We start from the raw sequence: 23,867 nt of genomic DNA, 5'->3' as shown, positions 1-23,867 counted from the left end.
TGATGCACAGGAAGCATCTCCTGCTTCTAATGCCATTTAGAAACAGAACCAGCTAAAAAATAGCACAAGCTGTGTTAAGGCTGTCTTTTACTTCTCCAAGCCTGTAAATGAAAATGGTGAGAACTTTGGACCCAGTCCTAGGAGCTGCTAAATGTACCTCCAAAATGCTGAGCAGGCTCAGCTTTTAGGGACACCGTTAGGATTCCTGGGCTGTCAGCAGTTCCCTGAGAGCCCTGCATTCCCCAGGAGCATGGAGGAAACCTGCCATGGTTGCAGTGTGAGAAGCACATGGAAACCTCTTTCACAGCCCCCCTCTGCCCATGTTGACCCCACCCCTCACAGGCCATGCCCACAGCAGCACCCTTTGCTTTCTTGGCTAAGCAGCTATGGTGTGTGCATGTGTGGTTTCTGAGCTCTAATAACAAGACAGAGCCTCGTTCAGTTGATTCTCCTGTCTCTTAGAACCATACATTCATCCCCCCATCCTCCCAAAGCCCTAGGAAGTGCTCTTACTCACCAAATTACAGCTCAGCTACTCCAGCTCCATGTAATCATCAGAGCAAGGCCCAAAAAGTTCTGCAGTAAGCATGTCAGTAAAATGAACCTTTTATCCTGGTAGTTGCTTCCAGAGAAAGAAATAATCTATGATGCTCCACAAAACTCTGGATAAAAAGTCCCATTCATCTGTGAACTCCAAAAGCTAGTCTTCTGTCCACCTATAGATTTATCTGGAAGGTTGACAGAGGCAGAAGCATCCCCCAAACCCCTTTCTTTAACACCTCTGACTGTGCTATGTTCTCCAGGTCATCTGTATGAGAGCTACTATATTCACAGGACAGAGCTCCACAGCACTGCCTCTTCCCTTAGACAGATCCAGTTCAGTCATCCAAACCCTGATACTGAAATTAGCCTGAGAGATCAGTTGAAGCATTTTGGCTTCTCATAAATCTCTGCTGAGGAGCATGCTTTCTGTATTTGCCTTGAGGCATCTGCTGTGGATTGACCCCTCTGGTCTCTGGCTAACCTGGTTCACATGAGAAGCCTGTGAGGGGGTGGAATGTAGGAAGGCTGCCAGCTACAGCCTTCCATGCTAGGCTGAGCAGAAAGGCAATCAGGTTTGCTAAGCACTGTAACAGATGACAAGGTGTATATTTATACCAGATACCCACATACTTTGAGTGAATTGTGCAACATGAGATTTGTCATCATGCATCAGATCACAGTGTATCTAATTCAATACTATGGTGCTGACAATGTCGGGAGAGCTGAGCTACCTGCAGTCATGCACCTCACCAACTGTGCCATGCAGGATCAGGGTCTGTGATTAATATTCCTCCCCAGTTCCTCCAACAATCAACTGGTACCCTGACTGCTCTTATTATCTGAGCAGGCAGAGATGCAAATATAAATAATCACAAGTTTAGGCAGCCTTCTAATTACAACTAGAACAACCGCAGCATACATTTTTGGCTGCCCCCTGGACTGGATATATTTTGAATGGGATAATATGTCATGCTGATTTCACTTTACTTTCCTCTGTTAAAAGATTCCTGGGCTGCTTGCACCCAGGATGCCAGCAGTGAAGAGTTATTCTACTACTGGAAGCAACTTGTAATCTTTTACGCCACTCCTGGCATCATCTTTGATACCTCCCATGAGCTTCTTACTCCTTGCACACTCAGTTTTTATTTAGTTTTGGGGTTTTTTTCTTTTTTTTTTCTTTTTTTTTAAATTTTGTTATTGGTGGTGGTGGTTTGGTTTTCCTCTGTTGTCTTTGCTGCAGAGGAATTTAGCCATTCTTCTGCTTTGGGTGTGCTGGCAGTCAGCCACATTCTGTAAATGCAGCAGGTGCTGCTGCCTTTGTGTTCACAGTGCTGTCATCACCCTTTGATCAGGCCAGGAGTCACTTACTTTGCTTGGCTGGTTTGGGCTTCTGCCATTCACAGAGCAGGGCTCTCCCCTAAGCCGTCTGCAGTGGCTTTTGGAACACACCCATGAATACATACAGATAATTTAAAACCCTTTAATGTGACTGATTATTGGACTACTTCTTCCCAGCCTACGTATTGGGACTTTCTGGTCAAACCAAGAATGTCTCTTGTCCAAGAAGCTCTTGCCCTCTTGGTTGTCCCTCATTTTTAGCTTTTTCTGCAGCTCATTTACTGTAGTCAAATGCCCTGAATTAGCTGTTTGTTTATGGGAAACACCTTTCTCCTTGCAGTGACTTGCAGAAAAGAACCAGGGAGGGGGAATCCTTTTGCTCTGCAGTTGAACCTCAGGAATTGGAATTTCTCCTCTCTGTTTCTCCTCTTTCAAAGACTTCCCTTCCAAGTCCAAGGACTCTGCTGTGAAGTACTGGAGTCAGCTGTGGTCCTGTGCCTTGTGAAGCTTGGTCCCTGAAATCCCTGTAATGATTCTTGCAGAAATGACGACTTTGTGTCTCACAGTCCATGTGACACTGAATCAGTGTCATTTCAGGCTGTGTTGAAGATGATTTTTGAAAAAACATCTGTCGTGTGATACAACCACCAGTTCTATTTGCTCCTATCCTTTTCTGCTTCCTTATGTTTTATAATTGATCCATATTTGTTGGCATCTGCTTTTCTGTTTGATGTGTTCTGTCTTGGTGGTGCCAAATGTAATTTGGTGCCTGCTGACCCTTAATGTAACAGGATTCAGAAGATGGTGGTGGGAGCTACCAGGTGTGGAGCAAAGACTGTCCCATTTGGAACAAATTATACTTCAGGGACCAGATAACTAGGTTTGTCAGATGCCAGGGGGCTCAGTGACTTTTTCCATCTGTAGATTAGGGCACTGATCCTTTAGTAGCTCAAGTGATTTTCTTCAGGTAAAGCAAGTTACCCAGAGTGCCCAGTAGCCTTTATATCCTTTCTAAGCTGTCAATGACAACAGTTTGTGGTGACACAAATGTTGTTGGACACCACTGTTCAAAAATTGAGACCATTGCCTGTGACCTGTCCTGGTCATCTCAACAAAGCTGGCACTGCCTTGTCATCCTGTGAGGTGTCATATTGTCACATTTGTACCATGCTAGGAACAGGACATGAATACCAGCCTAGCAGTGGGTGTGCTCCTGCAAAGCTCACTGGCTAGCTTCCCTCAGTATTCCCACCTCAGTGAGTGGCTCATGTCTTACGTTTCAGTGTTAGCCTTGTCCACAGTAGCCAAATGATCTCTGGTTACCCTGCATTTGTAGGAGTGCCAGGAGGATGAGGGACAGCAGGACTCAGTGGCCACAGCACTAAGCAGTGGTCACAGCACCAAGCCTGGCAGAGCTCAAGAAGTATTTGGACAATACTGTCAGGCACACAGTGTGACACTATGCAGGGCCAGGAGCTGGACTCAAAGATCTTGACTGGTTCCTTCCAACTCAGCATATTCTATGATTCTATGGCTCCTGAAACCTCCTGAAAACAAGACAAGTGTCCACTCATGACACACTGTGAGCCTTCCCAGACCCTGCTGTGTAAAAGGTCCCTCTGTGGTAAAGCTTCAGCTCCTAAAGATTTGTGTCATTGTTTTGCCCTCAATTAGCATGACAGCTCTCCTTGAGGTAGATTAATTGATAAAGAAAAATATTGTACCCAGATGATTCCTGATAGGTATTACCTCATCTCACAGCTCACAGGATTGTGCCCCAAGTTTTCTGAGATCTGCCCCTGTCCTGGGCTTTGGACTCTTTGCTCAAGCTCTAGAACTGCAGAGGTGTTTGGCCAGACAACGCTGAAGAGGGAACAGCTATACCAACCAACTCATGAGACCCAGACAAACACTTTGGTGATTTTGCTTTGGGACAGATGAGATTCTGCCAGAGTGAGAAAGTATGTTTCCAGCTTTCCTGGGTGTGAAGCAAAGCCTGGCACTGAGACTGAGTGATACCATTGCTCACACTGTCTGCTTGAACTTGCAGGCAGCCTGAAACAGGAGCTCTGAGAGTTGTTCTGCTTCCTCTTTCCCTCCAGAATAGAATATCTCATATACTGGAATGCAAAAGAACATGGTAGTTCTGCATCATCTTAAAGGGGTGGGCTGTGATTCAGTGAGAACAGCAAATAATTCTGCTAGCAAATATCTGAAACACTAATAAAAAAAAAACAGAGCAAAAGTCTTTATTATAAAGGGAATCAGATTTTATTTTTATACCCACAAAGTTAAAAATATGCATTTCAAAATATTTACAGTGACTATATAAGAAATAAACTTTGTTAATGAAACACCAACGTACAGTACTAGAATATATCCACCAAATTGATAAAAGTCTAAATAAGAAGAAAATGTAACAGAAAGAGAGAGAGAGGTAAATAGTATCCATGCACAATCTGCACTACCATCTTTTTTTATACTCTCTACCTTTTAGTTGTGAATGGAGTCACAGAAATTTTGACCTCATCCCCTGCAAATACCTCTTGTGACCGAGAGTCTTCAAACCAACAGAAATTTGTGGGTTGCAGCAGTACTGATGCCTTACTTTCCTATGCCAGCCTTTCACATGGGGACCTTGTATTAGAGTGGACTCAAAATCTCTCAGCAACCCTGGGAGGTAGCTAGTTTTATGGAAGAATTTGGCAGATGGAGAAGAACCGGGTTAAGTGGCTGGCCTAAGGATGTGCAGCAAGGAGCAAAACTCACAAGCCCTGCTTCATCTCTCCTAATCTCTCATTAGGGAATAAATTTCCTCTGCTGCACCATTATCTGCTTTTGAGATGATTTTTGTCACAAGGTGGAGCACTCAATACCATATGCCAGGTGAGGATGGGGGGGAAAAAGCCCTGCATACAGATAAGGACTTGTCCCAGTAAGGATCTGCGATGTAGCAGTGCTCTTACCATGTTCTGGAGTTGAACAGAAGATTCTTTTAGTGTAGACACACATCCACATGATTGCCTCCCTGCATGTGTACCACTGAACAACTGCATTCTCTGTATTTAGGAATTCCCTCAATAGCTTTACCCCTATACTTTCTCTCTCTCTCTCTTTCTCTCTCTCTCCATCATCCATGCCTGTATATTTGCCATTCCTACTTGTATCTTATTCAATCATGGGAAAGCCAAATAGAAAACAGAGCAGCAAAACAATTTGCTGCCTTATTTTTGTAGGTATTTTAATACAAAATTAATCTGATTTCTATTGTTTTTTTTTCTCAATTTAATGTCTTTAATGTTCACCTATGTGCATATATATATATATATATATATAAAATGTAACAAAAGGCCCATCCCATTTGTTTCAATGGACAAATAAAGGGGTCATAATCCTCACAGCCCAACCCACAAGGCACACTCAAAGGTAAGTGAGAAGGGCTCTAGGAAGGGAAAAAGATAGAGCCCTTGTTCTTGTGGTGCCCTTTAATCATCACTGTTGAGCTTGAAGCTTTGTGAAGGTATGACACAACTTTGCAGAAAAGAAGAGCTGTCTGGGTCACTTGCAGATTTATAGCTCCAGAAGTGCTAGATCAGTAGGAGTTGTTTCTCCCTCTCTTTGGTGAAGGAGTTTCTGTGGATTCTAGCTTTGTTAGTGATTTTTCTGTGGTGGCAGTGGTGATGATGGTGGCTGTTTCTGTCTATTGGCCCAACAGTTCTCTCAGCAGAGTAATTCTTCCCCACTCCCAGTAGCCAACCCTCTCCCCTGGACACCCATCAGCCTTATTTTTTCCTAAGAACAAGGTAGAGGATGCCGATGATGAAACTGAAGCAAAAGCAGATCCAGGCCAATATGAAGCAGTAGCCATGGTGAGGATTTGTGGAGTACAGCACCGTGCCCGCGAACCGAGCCGTGTAAATGGAGACTGCAATCAGAATGCACATCCCTGTAGGAAGGAAGAGGGAAAAGAGAGTTGGAAAACGCACAGAAACCAGAATTGCCGCAAGACTTCTGGAGTACTGTTGTCCCCTGAGATTGCAATGCACGTCTTGTGCCATATGAGAGAGGAGCTGCTGCCCATTAGGCTTATTTATGGAGGATTTCTTTTGCAGCTGTGATGACATAAGACACTTGGGGCTTGTTTAGTGGGTGTCATGAGGAATAAACCTTTGTTAGGAGGAAATCAGTAATAAGATCTGACGACAGCTCGGTGCTACGTGTTGAATCCCATGAGCAGTAGCTCTCTAACTGTTTATTCCCCTGCTCCCCCAAAACATTTGATTCCTTTTTGTTGTCTTTCAAAGGTATTTTGCAAAACCCACTGGGACTTCCTAATAAAAATCTGGAAATACTTTCATTATATACAGCAAAAAAAAATCCCAACCCAACACTTCCCAATTCCCCAGTGCTTTGTTTTGCAACGAAAATTGGGCCACTGGAAACATTCAGCTGGCTGACGACCTCCCCTGGTGATCATGTGTGGCAAACACGTGTGGCCACTTGTGTTTGGGGAGGCAGCGGGGTGTGCACGTGTGTACTCACAGCAAACCAGCATCACGGCTCCGGTCATGTAGAAACGTTTGCCTTTCTCCAGGGTGAACAGCTGGGCAATGAACAGCACGAGCGCCACGACGGAGAAAATGATCGAGAGGATCATAAAGGCTTGCACGGCTTTGAGGGAAGCTGTCAAAACACGGAGGAGAGATTGGAAAAGGTCAGGGCTCAGTCCTGGCAGTGATCATCAATGTCCTGTGATTCACGGCGATGAAAATGTGGATGTAACTCACCCTCATCGTCGCTGCTGACTTGCAGCTGAATGCAGGTCCTGTTGCACAGCAGCCAGAGTCCAGTTGAGATCGATCCAAAGTTGGAAGAACCCACCATCCAAACCTGAAATAGGACAGAATGGTTGTGTCAAGGGGCAGGAAACCTTCTTTGCTCTTCTGTCAGACTATACCGTAAAGTGAGCATGAGTGGCCCAACTGCCCAAAAATGTCAGCATGAGTCGGCCACGATGAGCAGCTGGACAGGTGGGGGATGGCCTTGGCTTCCAGTGCCAACAGGCATTTGGTTTGGGAAGTGTGTTCCAGTCATCGTGGAGAAATCTCCCAGGCCATCCTGACCCTGTGAGAGGCGGCAGGGGGGGGATGGCTGGCCAGGCGGGTGTGAGGGGACCCCAAAATCTGCTCCGACGGCGGGAGGGGGGCGCGGAGACCCCGGCAGTGCCACCAGGGGTCCCCATCAGCCCAGATTTCCCCGGCAGCCATGCCGCACCCCTTGGCGTGGAATGTGTCCCAGTGGGCAACAGCCTGGCTGCCAGCTGGGGGAACAGTGCTGCCAGGGCTGGCACTGCTGATGTCCCCAGCCCCGACCTGCACTCTCCCTGCTGAAGGGTGTGAGGTGATGCTGGCTCTGGGGTCTGCGGAGGTGACAGACAGAGGCTGCCTCCTGTCCCACCCTGGCTGCCTTCCTGCTCCCTGAGCACACCCAGCTCTGTTTCATCTCTCCCCATGGCTGTAAGTGATGTTCCTCACCCTCAGCTGAGCACCAACCCCCTGGGCCAACCTGCCAGCTGTATCTAAGGCTGGCTGCTGCTGTGGAAGGTGAAAGCCACGTCTTGTCCAGGGCAGTCTACTTACGTTGGCAATGGTGGAGACAAAGAGCATGATGACAGTGGCGATGTGAACCACAAAGATACCAGCCAGTAGCACCAACATCTTGGGTCCCTTCTAGGTGGTGTCACTGATACAGAGAGCTCTGAGGGAGAACAAGAACAGAGGGAGGACGTGAAGGGAAGGGCTGAGTCAAAGAACAGTATTACCATAAACTTTGCTTACATGCAAAAAACAAGGATGATCTTAAGTCCACTCTGGAAATGTGGAATCACTATTAAAAAAAGTCAGAAATAAACATTGTCAAAATCTGCTCAAGAGGTTAAATAGAGCCTGAAGATTAAGGAACCAGTTTGGGGGAAGATGTAGAGCATGGGTAGATAACTTGGGGGCACTTTAAAAATAGCTTTATATATACATGGGTTGCTTAAATTAATGTGTGTTAATGTAAAGTAAAAATGCCATACTCCAGGCCTACATTCTAGGAAGAGGAGTTTTTGCCCATGGGATTCACAGAGGTCAGGAAAGATTTTTCTCTTTCTTTTCTCATCTGGTGTCTCAGCCTCTTCCAGCTGGTCTGGATCATGGACAGATGGTATGGAATGGGGGACTGTGTGTTCTTTGGTGCAGCAGCTGTTGAGTAGTGGTGGAAAGTGAACCAGAGGGGTGGCCACTACTCAACAGACCACTCCATTAAGAGGAGAGTAACCAGAACAGAAACACCGTGAGATTTTCTGGAGCTGAGGAAGATGCCCAGGTTTGCAATGAAAACTGCCTGTTTCCCTTTTAGAACCTGAGGCATGCAGGTCACTTTATTACTGCAATAAGATTTTCCTGTGATGCAAATTCTTCTTTGGCTTGTATTGGGTATTTTTGCCTCTGTACCCTGCAAGGTTATACTTTTTGTAAGATTTCCTGTCATTGATGAATATGTGTTGAAAAGGGAGAGGAATGTGCTTTAGAAAGCTCGCATGACACTGTTTGTCAAGACTGATGGCTTCTCACCTGAAAATGTGAAATATGAGGAACAAATCTAAGTCGTGAGAATAAGTACAGAAAATCCACACAAAACAAGTGTGAATATATTTCAGGCAGAAGCATTTACTGAGTCCACTCTCTGGCCAGTAAGCTTCCTAGAAAGTTTGACAGGGCTGTGTTGCTCTTTCCCTCAGTATTGTTGGTACTGAAGAGCAGTATCCAGCATGTGATTAATGTTAGCTGTCAAGTTATTTTGGTCCAGCTGACTCAGGTAAGGTTGATGCTGTCACCATTTGTACAGGGTGTGGTAACAATTTCATGAAGCAACACAATTATACTTTATGATGTCTTTCACACAGCCTGTGACAAAAGGCTTTGTAAAGTCCCATTCATGTGTCTTTTTTTACTTGATGACCCCACCTTCTCCACTACTGTCTTTCCTCTCCTTGTGGCCATGAGTGGGAGTGTATTCCTGTAAAATGCTGCAGCTGTTCCTTGCACTGCTTTGTGTCCAGTTTTCCAAGTGGGTAGGCAGGCTTCTCCATCAGTGGCACTTTGACCAGTTCAGCATTAGCTGGTGGCCAGGAGAAAATCCTTGAGTTTGGGGTCTCAAGGAACCAGCTCTGTTAGGTCACTGCTCCCACCCAAACAAGGCCACTCCTTAGTGAGACAGATTAGGTTTGGTGACCAATCCTGTCTCCTCAGCAAAATCTGACTGCTCTGAGGTTCCCTTCATCCAGAGAACCCTCTGGAGCTGTTAAGCCCTGACCTGCTGAGTGTGGGCCAGGCTTGCATGTCTGCTTTGGGGTGTCCTAGCAAACTCGTGCTCTAGAGCTTGATTTGGCTGGTTGGCCTGGCCACTGTGACCTCTTCTTGTCACAGTACCTCCCTTATGATCTTGGAGAAAGCACAGCCTTCTTAGGACTTTTACTCTGACTGTAGTGACAGTCATTTATGAGTTCAGCACTACTAAAATCCAGGTTCTCAATAGTATATGCAGCCTACCACATGAACTTATCTGACCTAAGAGTCAAACCCCTCCTCTCCACTGACTGTAAAAGCAACAAGGGATTCAAAATGCTGGATGGCAACTGATACTGATATCACCACTGCACCTCAGACTGAGAAACTATTGCTGTCGCCATGACTAGGTGACATATGTGCAGCAAACTCTTGAGTCAAATCTTCCTGTCCCTTTGACTACTTCTCATTCTTTTTTCTGATTACCTTGGTTCTTACACAAACTGTAACAAGTGCTCTTGACACTACAGGATACTGGCAAGCATACACCAAACTTTGACAAATTTGCCTGCTCTGAAATGTGCCTTTACTGAACAGTGGCTAAACTTCTTTCTTAGATGGATGCATTTTTCCGTGGCCTCTTTAAAATCTCATTCAGCCCTTTTCTTTTCCTTATTATTTTTGAGGACCTTCAAACAAAGCTTTCTACTTGAAAGATTAAAAACCTACTTTCATGACATCCTAGAGGACTAGAACAGTCCTTTTAAATGCATCTTCTGTTTGCATTCAGAAATGAAAATGAGGGATAAATGTTACTTTACAATGTAAAAAACCCAAAAAAATCCAAACTATGACCCCACACCCAGGACTTTGACCAATAGTCTAAGAAAAAGCTGAAATCCTTTATTCCCTTTGCTTTTTTTGCCTGTTCTAGCACTGCAGGAGAGCACTGTTAGTTCAGGTGCTTTCAGTGCACCTACTTCCTGAGAACGTCAGCACCTCTCCCTGAATACACACGCTATCAAATGCAAACTCCCCCAGGGGATATGTGCTCACAGCTTAGTTTTGATTCTTTGTGAGTTAAAGCACAAACCTCCCTCTGTATTCATTTGCTTTCCCTTTTCTTCATCTCTCTCTGCCTGTTAAATAAAACACGAGAGAACAATCCCAGAGGAGCCGTGGGTGAACGAATGGCACTGAAATAGATTCACTTCTGTCTCTGATGCTATGGCGTGGACTTTTCCTCCCATTAGACAGAGAAACTGGCAGAGCATCGGGGACTGACAGGATACCGTTTCCATTTGTTAAGTGTGAGACATCTCTCTTCACTACAGGGTGGGGTCGCATTGCTGGAGCAATAGGACAAAATTGCATGCAAATGCCTTTTTTTCCATTCCCCTACCTAAACTGCAGCTGCATTTGGAGCTCCTCAGGCTCTTCTTGGGCTATGAGTCAGTCTTATCCTTCCTAGAGCTGCCAGTTTTTTCCACTGACTCACCCCAAAGCTCTCAAACCCCACAATAATTTAACCCTGTGAGGTTAAGTGCTCAGGACACTGCCAGTTTTAGGGCTGCTTCCCAAGAACCAGTCCAGGAAACAATTTGTGAGTCTTCCCCAAGCATCTTTCAGAGGAGAGACCCCAGCTAAGCCAAGAAAAAATGGAATGAGATATAAGTTGAAGGACTACTGAGGTGGGGCAGGCTGGTGGGGAAGAAGGTGTGAAGGTCATGCACCTGCTGAACAACCCACATGAGTCCAAAGAAGATGTTGTACTGATTACAGTGGACTGACTTTCCTTTTCATGGGGTGATGGATGAAGAAAAATAACAAGCCACACCAACAGTAAGCATGAATAAGAATCACCATAGAAGCCTTCAGTGCAAAAAACCCTGCAGATAAGCATGACAGGCTCTTAGCTGTGCAGAGACTATTTCTGTGACCATGCAGGACTACACATACTGGGCAACAGCACACAGCTCTGCTGCACCCTGGTTCAAGTTCAAGCAGGCTGGTGCTATCTATTAAAAACTAAGACAAAGTCTTATGCAGGCAGATTGTTGCCACCCATATCACCCCTCTGTCTACTAAAGTGTTCTGGATCCTTCTGTCTGGAGGGCAATACAGAGAATTGAGTCCTTGCCCCAGGTTTGCTTCTTAGCAAAGGATCAGGATGGAATGCCAAGTGCCACTTGGAGATATGATAAAGGCCAGTGGTATAGTTTCTCAAATATAGGGAGTGAGTTACTCAAGAGGGTAAGTCAGATTAGGTAGAGGTCCTTTGCTTCTGACAGAAAGTGCATTGCAGTGAAAAGGCTAGAGGGTGAGTGTACAGGATGTTTCTGCAGGAATGATGGGGTTGTTTCGGGTGAAAATCAGGACATTCTCAACTAAATTTGAAATATTTCAGATCTCAAGTATTCCTTAAGGGATATAGCTCATCTGACTTCCATTTCCATCATCCTCTCTGAGGTCCCTGCTTGGGACTGCCTCTCCCAGGCTGAGTTGGTGAGGTGTGCTGTGAGAGATGCTGGCTGAGGTGAGAACCCAGCCAGTAGCCTGCAGCTCCCTATGGTGCCCAGGGAGCAGAGGACATCTAAATTGCACTGCCTGTGCTCACTGGTGACCTATGACTCCTTTAAAATTGAGTTTTTCAGCTGAAGCCCCTTTAGTTTGGTACATTAGATTTCTCAACAAGAGAAAGATAGCATTTTGGGGAAAAAACAAATGTTTTTGGTTAGAATGTCAGCAAAAATCTCCATAGATTGAAAGCAATTGATATGAAAGAAATTCTGCCTTTCCTAGCTGCCACTACAGAATATAAAAAAGGCAGTTGTAAGTCAGACCAGTAGTCTTTCTCCCCCAGTAGGCTGTCTCTGATGGGGACAACAGGAGGTCCAATATTTAGAGAAAGCATGTGAAATTGGCCACTGTCTGAGGTGGCACAGAGTCACACCAGGAACACTGGTGGTTCAAATCAAGGCCAGGGCCACTTGGAAAGGAAGTAGAACATTGGAGAGTAATGGGCAGAAAGAAAAACTGTTTGGCATTGTTTGAGACAGCCACAAACTTCCACCTCTGCTACCAGTGCATTCCTCAGTGCAAAGCCAACCCACAAATAGCAATGCTGCTATGTTGCTACCAGTAAGGGAAACCTCAGTGTGGGGCAAAACCTTCTGCAGAATTTGTAGATCTGCCTTTTGAGGCTATCACAGCACCTTAGGCCTGCTACAGCTGCATGCCTTGTCCTGGTGTTTGATATGAGCATCAATCCCTGTGATGCCCAGAGTCACTGGGCAGGATGCAAAGATGGGAAGGTCTCTCTGATATTTTGGTGGCATGATGACTTTGCACATGTCACACTGTCACTAGAATGCTCGTGACAACTTTAAATAGCAACAGGGAAGAATCTTTCTGCTTTCACCCTTTGCTCTGTCTCTTGCTTCAGATCCAGACGAATATAGAGTCCTTGCTGACTCCAGACTTTTACAAACCACTGCATGTCAGCGCTGCTGTTGACAACATGGTTTTGACAGACCGGCCTGACTCAATTTACAAGCCAGACGCTTTTTATAGACGTGGGGATGAGTAGGCTGGTGCCTCTGGAAAGAGATTTCACATGTGTGGGAAAAGGGTTGGGCAGGAGGTGTGCGTGGGCACACGGAGACCTTTGGAGCCTCTGGTTTATGGCAGTGAGATTTCACGTCCATGTGGGTAGTGCCTGTGATGACCACATGGGGTACAGCAAGGTTGTAAAACTAGCGGATTAATGCCAACCAGAAGGAAAATGTAGACCAGCCTCAGGGGCTACGGCTGAAAATAAGCTTAAGTAAATGGAAGATTTTGTCTGGTTCTTGTGAAGCTTTTCCTGGTGGAATGGTCTCCAAGAGATCAGTGGGATTGCCTTCCCAAGGGAGTGGTGAAGCACCAGCATGTGAAAAATTTCTTGTGGGATCTGACAAATTCCTCAAGAATCCACCCTTGGTGATGAGCCTCCACTCACTGAGAGATGCAGAGGGGAGTCACAAAATATGACACATAAGGGTTTTCCAGCACTCAGGCTCGTGATTCATGTGAGAGTGGGGAAATATCAGAGCTCCTAGGGCAGACAGTGAGAAATTGGCATTTTTTCCAGAAGAAACCACCCTCGAGCGCTCAGCCATGTGACAACATCAACTGAAACTCCAATGCTCGCTTGGTAGTCGGAAGGGGAAGAGACAGCTGCCTGGGGCCTGGCAGGCAGCCAGCAGCTGCTGCTGGAGGAAAACACTGTCACTCCTCACACTCGGCACGCCAAGGAAGGGCTGGGACTCATGGGCAGCTAGTACCAGGGAGGGGTGGGGAAGGCGACCCCAGAGCTAATGGAAGCACAGAGGTGTTCCTCTGCACCTCCAGAGGTGCGATGGGGAGCACCCTCACCCCTCAGAGCGCTGGGTGGTCCCCGGGTGGGTCAATTAGACACTGGCAGGAGTTCCAACAAGATTCTGAGATACACGAGAAACGTCTGTGGGAGGACTGACAGCCTGGGCGTTGGTGCTGTGTGTAGGGGTGTGCATGTGCAGCCCCGTGTGGCTCCCTCTGTGAATGGGAGTGTGCATCTGTGGGTTCCCTCTGAGCTGTGTGTGTGTCTGTGTGTGCACAGCTTCTTTATGGGCTCACAGATCGATCTGTGCGACACTGGCAGAGCCCACGTGGGAGAAACATCTGACAGCTCTGACAGGAGAGCTCAGGTTACAGTGGGGTAGGAGCAAAAGTACAGTGTGGTATAAGCAAAAGTACACAGATCGCTTCTGGTGGGACTTCCTACTTTCCCTCTTTGCAACAGCCCTTAGATAGAGGTTGTAGGTCTGTGAAGCCCCACATCAGCTGTGCTTTTGGCTGCATTCTTGGATTAAAACTGCAATCCTACGATTCACATAGACAGTTTTGTCTAGATACTCCTATTTATTTATTTTTTTTTAAGGTCATGTAACTCTGAAAAAGAAGTAGTATCTTATAGTGTGTCTGTCTCTCAAAACTGCAAAACCTCTGATCATGCCAGTACAGCCTATGGGACACTGAGGACACTGTGACTGTGGCATCTAAAGAGTCTGAGCTTCTGGGTCAGTCTGCTTCCAGGGTGCCTTTGCTCCTTCCCACAAGCCAGCTTGGAAAAGACTGCACAGGATTAAAATGCAAAATTGTGTGGAAGCTCACTCTTTCAACCAAAGTGCACAGGTGATGAACTGGGGGTATCATGCACCTAAAGCAGACACAAGAGGATGCTGTGCTGTCTGCAGCTGGCCAGTGCTCTGTGCAGGGTGGGATGAAGGTTGCCATGATGTAAAATACCTCACCTGGCTTTCAGAGGGCTCCTTACCCTGTGATCAGTATGGGCTGGCAGAACAGTAAAAGCTAGTTCATGTTACACATGGAAATGGCTTTCCACAAGACATCCAGAACTCTCCTGCTGAGGGCACACCAGGCTGGCCAAGTTGCAGCCACTGGAGGCCAGCTAGCATGCAGGCAGGCTCAGCTGCCTAAGCTGTCACAGCCAGTGGATGTGCCCAGCTTTCCTTCAGCAGCTTCCACTTTCCTGGAACTGGTCTTTAGCAATCCTCTGACCAGCCTGCTCCTAGCTCTGAGCATTTTCTAGCTCTCCCCTCTTGCTCCCATGGCTCTCACTATTCTTCCCAGAGGCTCACTGGAGCCAGTATAGGGAAGATATCTCTCTGGAATGAGAAAAATGTGGACACTGGACCCAGTTGTAGTGGTTGCTTTCACAACTCCCCTCATTGAGCAGACTCTGCCCTGTGAGGGCAAAAGGACAACAAAGGTCCTCACCCTGGATTTCCTCAAATACAAACATATTGCCAGGTGGCCCCACATCACAAGAGCTAAGCCTTCAGCATGAGTCACTGTTCACCTGTGTCAGCCACGCCAGTGCTCAGAGTTCAGTGCGCTTCTCTGCAGGACTGGCCATGACCTAGCCCAGACCTGTCCCTGTGCTCTCCTCATGGGTGTCTCCCCATGCCTGTCACAGACTGGTTTGCACAGGGCAAAGGGGATAGACCTTAATTATGATCTTGGCAACCTTGTCACTCCCTTGGGCGATGTGCTTTCTGGAGCTGAGCTGTCCTGACCTGTCCCTCCCTTCTATGACAAGGCATGGGCTATATTTGGTCTTACCAAGACAGCAGCTTCCATATACTCTCTGCCCTCCTGAAAACAGCTCAGGAGGAGGAGGGTGTGTGGAGCTGCAAATTTGGCCAGAGTTTCCTTTGTTCATTGTCACGCTGTTCTAGCTGAGGAGGTATTTTCCAAAACTCTCCCAGCAGGGTTTGAAGAAATCATACTCCAGATGGCAGCCCCGAGATGTGCTGCTTTGCTGCTCTCCCGGCAGAGTAATGGCAGAAAGCAGCTTAAGAGGCACTCCAGATTTCCCCCTGGGCAGTTTATGTGGGGAACTGCTGCTAGACCCTGTGTCACGCTGTGGGATGATTGGGTGTGGTCTGACCCTGACAGAGGGTCAATAGAGGCATAATTGAGATGTGCTTCAGCACGTTTGTTCACTGTCACTGTTACAGCACTGTGGCTATGAGTTAGTTATCAGTCCTGGCAGGGCCATGGAGAAGAGCCTTCTTTTCTGTGAGTGCTGCTTTGCCTCAGCAGAATAGACCACTGAAGTATTAAGCATCCATCTTCAAATGTGAAGATTGGAAAACCCCTTCCTCGCCCTCCCTTTTGGAGAAGTAAAAGAGCAACTCCAGGCCTCTTGCTTCTCCCTGCCTTGAAGGAAGGTTAAATAAATCTCATCTTTTAGTTTTTTCTCATTACTTTTTTTTGTAGGAAAACAGAAGGTAGGAAAAAAGCTAGGAGTGCCATGCCTTGCAGCTGCCTTATGCTGTGCTGGGTGACAGTGTTGTCTCTTCCCTATTGAAGGGTACAGGCACAGGAGCCTGTTGAGATCAAAGGGGTCTGGTAGTGCTATTTCCTGCCTTATGGGGCACTTGAGCATATGAGGGCAAATCCCTGCCCAGCATCAGGTGCCTCCTCCTTTGCCATCCGTGCAGCACTTAGCAAAAGGAACACTAAGTGAAGTGGGGGGTGAGCAAGGGGAAACATGCCCTGGGAGGGGTGTCACAGCATTCCCATGGGAGTGGGCAGGGCTGTGGAAGCAGGCTGTACCCCACCCGTCCCACTTTTGCTTGCTCTGAGGAAACAGAAGCAGGCACAGGCTGAGTGCCATGTGCGAGCCTTGAGCCTTGCGGCTGGGAGGGTGATGAATAGACAGAAAGATTAGTGCTTGCAGCAAATCTCCCCAGCCTTATTATAAGCAAGGCCTCGAGGTGGGTCTTTTACCAAAAAACATGCTGGCTGTTATCAGCAAATCTCCCAGAACTGTTTCAAAATACAGCCTCTGCTCCACCCCAGAAGACCAGACAGTTCTCCCACACTGCAAAACTGCAAGACCACCGGCTGGGCCAGAAGGGCCGGTTTCCCAAGCCCAGGGCTCTCTGTCTCTCACTGGGGGAGCACTAGCAGCCCTGCAGCTGAGGCACCCTCTCCAAAACTCGGTGCTTCTCCGCAAGATCCCGAGCCACTCCTCCACGAATGTGTCCTTGGGTGTGGCTGAGCTCCCTAGCTGTCAGATGTCTCCCTCGGGATGCCATGTGCCCGTGGAGATCCCTGCAGTCACACAGGGCTAGCCGGGATGAATGGCTCAGGCCCTGTGCCACGTGTTAGGATGGTTACTCACAGCTGGGGAGCTTCCCCAGGATCCCACTGACAGGAATTCCTTAGGTGGGTGTGCAGGGCCTCATGAAGGCGCTGCATTTCAGGATGTGCTTCCAGGCACTGCAGTGTTAGCAAGGTGCTTCAGTTTTGATCCTTTTGCAATGCTAATCGCCAGGGGAGCAAATAGAAATAAGCTGCCTTTAAGCCCTCACTCTCTCAATGCTCACAGTCCAGGTGGACTGGGTGGAGGCACTAGGCTGGTTAAACCCCAGTTATCATAGGAACCATAGCTCATGGGCTCCAAATTTTCAACCTCTTCGTGCCCAGCTCCCTCGAGTGTTTGCTCAGAAAAGAATCCCACTACATCCAGAAATGTCAAGTGGGCAGTTCCTGGGCAAATCTGCTCTCAGAGGTGCCTTGAGGAATTCAAAGCTTCTGAGTGAAACTTGTGGCCACAGCATTTTATTTTCTTTTTCCCGAAATGATTTCATTGTGAATTGCATTAAATGACAACTTCCAAAAATGCTTTCTTCCCATCCTGGTTACTGACTGCCCTGGAAACACTCACTGCCTCAGTCAGTTTCCCCACCACTCCAACACATCTATTTCTGAATCAGGAGGCACCACAGCATGACAGAGTCACAAGCAACAGGGCCAGAGGGGTCTTCAAAATTCTCAAAATCCATCCTTTTGCCACAAGGTTATGGTCAGCTCAGCTTCTAGTTCATTCATATAGTAATAATCCACAATGCCAGCCTGAGCCCCACCCATTCCTGGCCGTATTGGGCTAAATAGTGTTTCAGCCTCTTTGAAAGCCTTGAAACTGTGCAGGGGCGGGCTGAGTTCCTGCAACAGGAACCAAAGTGTGGTGCCAACAAACTGGCTTTGCTGCTCTCCCTTTCTCAGACCTCAAAAATAGTTCAGATTTGACCGCAGGATGCAAACCATAGCAGACAGATGAAACGAGAAAACTGGTGAAGGAGGGGAAGAAAGAGGGGGCGGTTGCCTGGCAAAAGGTGGGTGAAGAGGGAAAATTGCCAGTCTCTGCAATTCTACACTTCCCATCAGTGCCTCTGCCTCCTTGACACACCCTAGCATGCAGCCCATGGTGCTCCTAGCAATTCCACCCTCTCCCCACTTCGCCTGGCAGTGCTCCCCACTCCAGAGTCTGTGCTGCCAAGGAAGGTGTAGCACGCATTTCTACCCTTCATGTGGCTTTGCTCAAGAACTGGGGCTTGGCTTCAACCTCAGGAGCTGGGACCCCCAGAAAATGAGAGATTGCCTCCCTACAGACTCCACCCCAGAGTCTGTACCTTTGGGGCCTCTCAGTCTGCACTTGGAATGATTGCCATTGTTTTAAATTAGTGCTTGGCAAACTAATGATGGAGGGGGGAGAAACAAGCAGAAATATTTGAGCCCCAGAAAAACTTAGCCAGCAGCCCTAATTCCAGGCAGGCATTTTCCCACATTTGTCAATAATGCTACTCCAAAAGCACACAGCAGCTCCTGAGTGTGAGCTGGCCCAGGTTGGGCACCCTGTGCCTGTGCCCTGGCTGCACGTGTCCTGGAGGTGAAAACATCACTGCTGCTGCCAGAGCTCCGGGGTTGCAACCAGGGCGCCTTGCAGTGCCCCTTTGCCCCGTAACACAGCTGGATTTTAAAGCAGAACATGAAAATTAAGGTGTGTGCCATAGCCAGCTCGAGTGCCAAGGTGAAGAGAAGTGGAGAAGCAGAGGAGAAAGGCAGCCTGGTGCTGCTAGGAGCGGGGAGCAGGCACTGAGGGACAAAAGTTGGTGAGGATTTTCTTACCGTGTGGGCTGGGTCGGTGCTGGCACCTGTGGGAGAAGGAGCGTGCTGAGCTGCAGCGCCGATGTCCTGGAGTGCAGAGCTGGAGTGAAGGGGAGTGACCTGGTGGTGGTTTAAGTTTCCTCCGGTGGTGTGGGAGGGTGGTGTCTTTCCACTCTGTTTTAAAGGAGTTACTATGAATCAGACTGCCTTTAAAGAGGAGGGAAAAAAAATAAAATTAATGAGCTACGCCCTGTTTTGTTGGCAGCGTGTCAAGAGTCTCTGGGAGGAAACCAGCGATTCAAAGAAATCTGTGCAGGGCTGCCTGTGACTCAGAGTGCAGCGCGGAGACCGCAGCCTGGAAAAACGACTGACGCTGATCCAGCTGAGTAACAGAGGCCCACAACAGCATCTGTTTATAAAACTCGACTTCTGGTTGTCATAAAAAAAGATGTATAGTTACAAATGTGGCAACGGGACTTCAACAATACAATCACTCAAACAAACAGTGGGTTGGCAGGGGGGATCCCGAGGCTGGGTGAGTCACGGCATCCCCTCCCCGTGCTGCACCGAGAGAAGTCGCTGAGGCTGACAGCAAGGGGGAATTAAAATCCGACCTGTGAGCCTGGCATGGACAAGACTTTCAGGAATATATCAAGGAGCTGAGATGCTCAAAATGCAGCTCTGGCCTGGTGGTGGCTCTGGAACAATTTGGCCAGATGGTGGTGGTTTGCTTCCACAGAGAGAGCAGGCAGGGAAGAAGAAATAAGGAGCATCTTATTCACAGTTTTCTGAGGTCAGCATTTCTTGCCATCTTAAAGACTTCTAAAAATAGATCCTTTACATTTGCAGAGAATTGGCTGGTGGAGCTGTCTCATAGATGCTACAGGCAACGTTGAGTGGGGATGTGCTTGAGATGTGGGTGAAAGGGGAAGAAGTTCGTCAGGAAGCATCCGTGTTAAAATGTGATCTATATTGTGATAGAGTTGGTGGTCTGCTACTGCAAGGAATCAACCCTGTCTTTGCAGAGGGCCAGCAAGAGATAAGCAGATACTGACAAAATACCTGGCAAAGGCCTTTCCCATTTTAATGAGGATGACGTTGGATTGCCTTTATTTGAAAAATGAAGCTGGTTCTCTTTGAAATCTACACAGATTAAAAGATCTTGCTGTTTTTCAGATTATTCCTTCTGTCTGTTGTTATTGATATGTGTCTGGTCTAATTTTAGACTGTAGCAACCTGCTTAAAAAAAGAGTTATGGATAAAACAGCAGCAAAGATGACACATATGGTGGGCAAAAGACAATCCTGTGGGAATTTTTCCACTGATAGAAAATAAAGGCAGCCTGTTTTCCTCAAGGATAGAATAAGCCTAACTGTGTTTAATACCTATTAATTAAAATAGGCTGCTTCTTGATATATATGGATGTGATATTCAGAGAAAGGAAAGTTTATTTGCTTACCCTGCAGAAGAAGCTGGCATTTGCGTTGAGCTGCACCGTCCATTTCCCCTGCTCTGTTACAGTGGCAGAGTTTATTGGAGTGAGGGATGCTCAGCTCCATACAAAATACTAGCGTGCAAGATCCCAAAGCAAACTCTGTGGACCAGAGTTCAGCTGTGGTGAAACATCCTCTGCCCCAGACCTGTTCACAAGTGACTGCCCACCTGCCAGGGAGCAGCTGCCTGCAATCACAGAAATGCATATCTGGGACCCAGCAGACAGAACATCTGTATCAAAAAGATATTCTCGTGGGGCAACAACAGTGGAGCCCCCTAAGAGGCTGGGTAAGAAGTGAGCTGTGACTGGCAAAGCATTATTTGTCCAGAGAGAGCAAATTAATTTTGTACAAACTGCTCTCTAGCCTGGGAGGCTGTGACAGGCCATGGCCAATATCAGAGGTGTTGTGCAGCATCAGCATCAGCTTGCCCACAGGAGCATTGCTTCCTAGCTCTCCATCTGGACGTGTTGGTGCCCAGCCAGCAGAGAGAAGTCTAACTGGACAGGCCACACAGGCTGTGACCGTGGCCCTGGAGAAGCACTGGTTCCCTGCCAACCACTGCCTTCATCCCTGTTGCTAGACCTGTCCAGCCAGGTGTGAGGGGTAACAGCACGTGTCAGGTGAGCAAGAATGTGGATAGATGCTCCTGTTTGGGAGCAGTGCTGCAATGCTGCACGTTGGCAAGGTGATGGCTTAAAGAAAAGAGGGTACCCCTCTTGTGTCAAGGTGCAATGAGGTTCAGCTTCCACTGAGCAGACTGGTAGCTCATTGGGATACTTCTACCTTGCATCTGGATACAGGAAAGGGTAGAAGTGAGAGGACTTCCTACCAATATCTTAAGAAAGGAGAAAGATTCAAGTTGATAGGATTTATCATGTTTTCTCTAGCTGTTTCTGTGGATGAAGACTTAGCCCAGTAAGTCTATATATATGTGTGATGGAGAACCAGCTCTATCCACTCATCCAGAGAAGAGGCTGGTCTTTCTGTGTGCCTGCAGCAATTTCTCCCTTTAGGGCATGTGGTTTCCACAAGGCAAGTTGCAATAGAAAACCCATGTCATGAAAACTCAACAGGAGATCAAAAGTCTAGAGCATTCTGCAGGTTAGACACAGTGAGGTAGAATTGCCTAAGATCCCCATGCCATGCTTCATGGTGTCCCTTCACCTAAGCATCACTCATCTCACAGGCTTTTCTGAATGCCTAAAGTTTGCTGATTGGAGGTGGTCAGGTCAAAGCCATGAGAATTTAAGTTGAGAGGATCTGGATTAGCATTTCCACAGGCTAAATGGGAAGGGAGAAGCTTTCCCACGTGTGCCATGCCTGTGCTGAAGTTCTTCCCAAACAAGCAGCTTGCAGCTGCTGTAACTCTGCTTGTTTTGCCATGCCCCAAACATTTGCAGACATTACTACTGTCTGTGAAAATAGCCCCTGGCATTAAAGGTGAGTGTCCACAGTGACATTAGATACGACAAACATTAAGCCTTTGCAAGCTCAGATCAAAGGAGTAATGGATGATAATGGCTGAGAAAGGGGTTTGGAGTTAGGGGTGGGGGAGGCATGGTCAGGCTTGGCTGGAAACATCTAGAACAGATTATTTTTACAGAGTGGGGGTGCCAGGAGAAATGGGCCATACATGGTCTCTCTGCACTTTTTTCAGATGCAAGAATCTATGCTTGGGAAAGTTCTGTAGCTGAGTTCCCATGCTCTCTGGGATGCTTTCAACAGGAATTTAACTATATGCTATTTAGATGTGCTTTTCTGGCTTACTATCTCCAAATATATATTGCAGGTTAAGCCCCCCTCAGTCTAAATAGCATGTCTTTCTACCTAAAGAGGTCCTCTCTCTTACACGTGCTATTTATTTTGTGCTTCATCTTGCTGGCTGGCTGCAGGACAAATGGAAGTGATATGGTCCATGATGTTCACTACTTCTATACGTGTCATGACACGGAGAAGGTGGGGTTGAGCCTCAGCTAGTGTGTGGGTTTAAAGAAATAGAAACCAGCAAGTTTCATACTGCTCTGTAGTGGTGTGACTGATGTGTTTGTGTGTGTATTGTGGGGTTATCCACGTGCTACAGTAATTTGCAGAGACATACGATAAATCTCAGAGCTATATGATAAACTGCATTTGTCATGCCTGACTGAGCTGGGCTTCAAATGTGAGCAGTCATCCACTGGAGAGGAAAGGGCGGTGGTTCCCTTATTTATAGCTTCCCTCAGTTTTGAGGAAGCGGATCTTGGAAGTCCCACCTCTGTGGTTTTGGTCCTTTCTCAAATGTGTCTTGTCATGTTCCTGTCCCTCCAAGGACTGCTAGATGTCCAGTACTTAGGGCGGCTGACTGCAAGCTCAATGGCCCAAGAAAAGGGTGGGTCACAGTCAATGCTGAACAGATGTAACTCTTCCTGTGCACAGTTTAATTTTTGGGTTGGGTTGTTGCTTTTGTTTGCTTCAGTTTGTTTTTAGTTTTTTTTTTTTTTAAAGTCAGGGATGATCTCTGTCCTAGGTACTCTGGTAAACTGTATGATGAACAAAACCTACAGAAACATCTACATATGATTTTTCCAAAATCACTCAGAGTTGCCAGACTAACTGGCCTTTTGAAAGTACATGCTAGGTATTGGATTGAAAATGCACTGGGTTTATAGTATTTGTGTAGGTATGGTTTGTCACAAAGCTTTAGCAGGTAAAAATTGGAATAGTTTCCTCCAGGACTTTAGCAGTATGAAAGGGATCTATGACAGAATGCTTTCCCTACATCTCATTTATCACATCTAGGAAGACCCAAAACTTCCCTTGTTTCTTAACAGGAATAAAAAAATTGATATGGACACGAGATAAGGAGATCATGTCCTACCACAGTTTCATAGTGATTGGAATTTAGTTTTGTCCTCCCATGTGGAAAGGACCACATCCTTTGTTCTTAAGTCAAAGAGGGAGGTATGATTCTGCTGTGCAGTGGGTGGACTGGCATCTCAGACTGTCTGACAATCACACTGTGGTCCCTGCAGAAGACTTTATGCAATTGAGTTTATGGCAGTCCATTTGTAACTGACAGAGGGGTTTGAACTGCTTCTCAGGGGGATGGGTAGCCCAAAGGTGCCTTGCCTTCCCAGGTGCTGTTGGATGGGCTGAATGTGATCCTCAGACTGAGGTTCTGAACACATGGAGGAGGCAGCATGAGCTGGCTGGTGCTAGGAATAGACATCTGAACCTGGAAAATTTTAACTTTTTTTTGTGCTCTGGTGTAAAAGAAGGTATGGTGAGATGAGAGCCATCTGAAATGTGGTGGTCTTCCCCTGCTTTTATAACTGCAGTCCCCATCTAATTTTCCCTTACTTTAACCTCATCTTAGTCTCTTCTTTTTTTTCCATTGGAAACAGCCCAGCTGAAGGTATTTGCTTGTAATGTGCAAATGGTACCTCTGCTCTGGCAGACCCATCTGAGCTGTCACTTTCCACAAGAACCTCTCCCACTCCACATCAAAGGGCTGGTGGTTGGTGGTATTTTCCACCTGCACATGAAGGCCTTTCTCATGCATTCTGGCAACCAAAGAGGTTTTCTTTGTTACTCTCTCCTGCTCCTGGTTCATTTCTACCTCTGTCTTCTGTGACTGTCCTACTGTGCAGTGCGCAGTACCTATTGCTTCACCAACAGG

General features: G+C 47.0%; 1 protein-coding gene across 1 annotated transcript; it reads right to left on the bottom strand.

The window, feature by feature from the left end:
* Positions 1-4,129: 4,129 nt before the first annotated feature.
* EMP1 (epithelial membrane protein 1) lies at positions 4,130-18,894 on the bottom strand. Its single transcript, XM_085047944.1, has 5 exons — positions 18,735-18,894; positions 7,521-7,638; positions 6,669-6,771; positions 6,424-6,564; positions 4,130-5,827 (listed from the first exon to the last, which is right to left on the bottom strand). Exons 2-5 carry the CDS (start codon positions 7,596-7,598, stop codon positions 5,664-5,666), a joined length of 486 nt encoding a protein of 161 aa, XP_084904070.1. The 5' UTR covers positions 7,599-7,638; positions 18,735-18,894; the 3' UTR covers positions 4,130-5,663.
* Between the last annotated feature and the right edge of the window lie 4,973 nt (positions 18,895-23,867).

Source organism: Lichenostomus cassidix, chromosome 1Aa (genome assembly GCF_008360975.1).
Source record: "Lichenostomus cassidix isolate B80296 chromosome 1Aa, HeHo_3.0, whole genome shotgun sequence".
NCBI classification, from domain to species: Eukaryota; Metazoa; Chordata; class Aves; order Passeriformes; family Meliphagidae; genus Lichenostomus; species Lichenostomus cassidix.
Note: the sequence above shows the minus strand (reverse complement) of the source record. Positions and strands in the feature narration are given on the sequence as shown.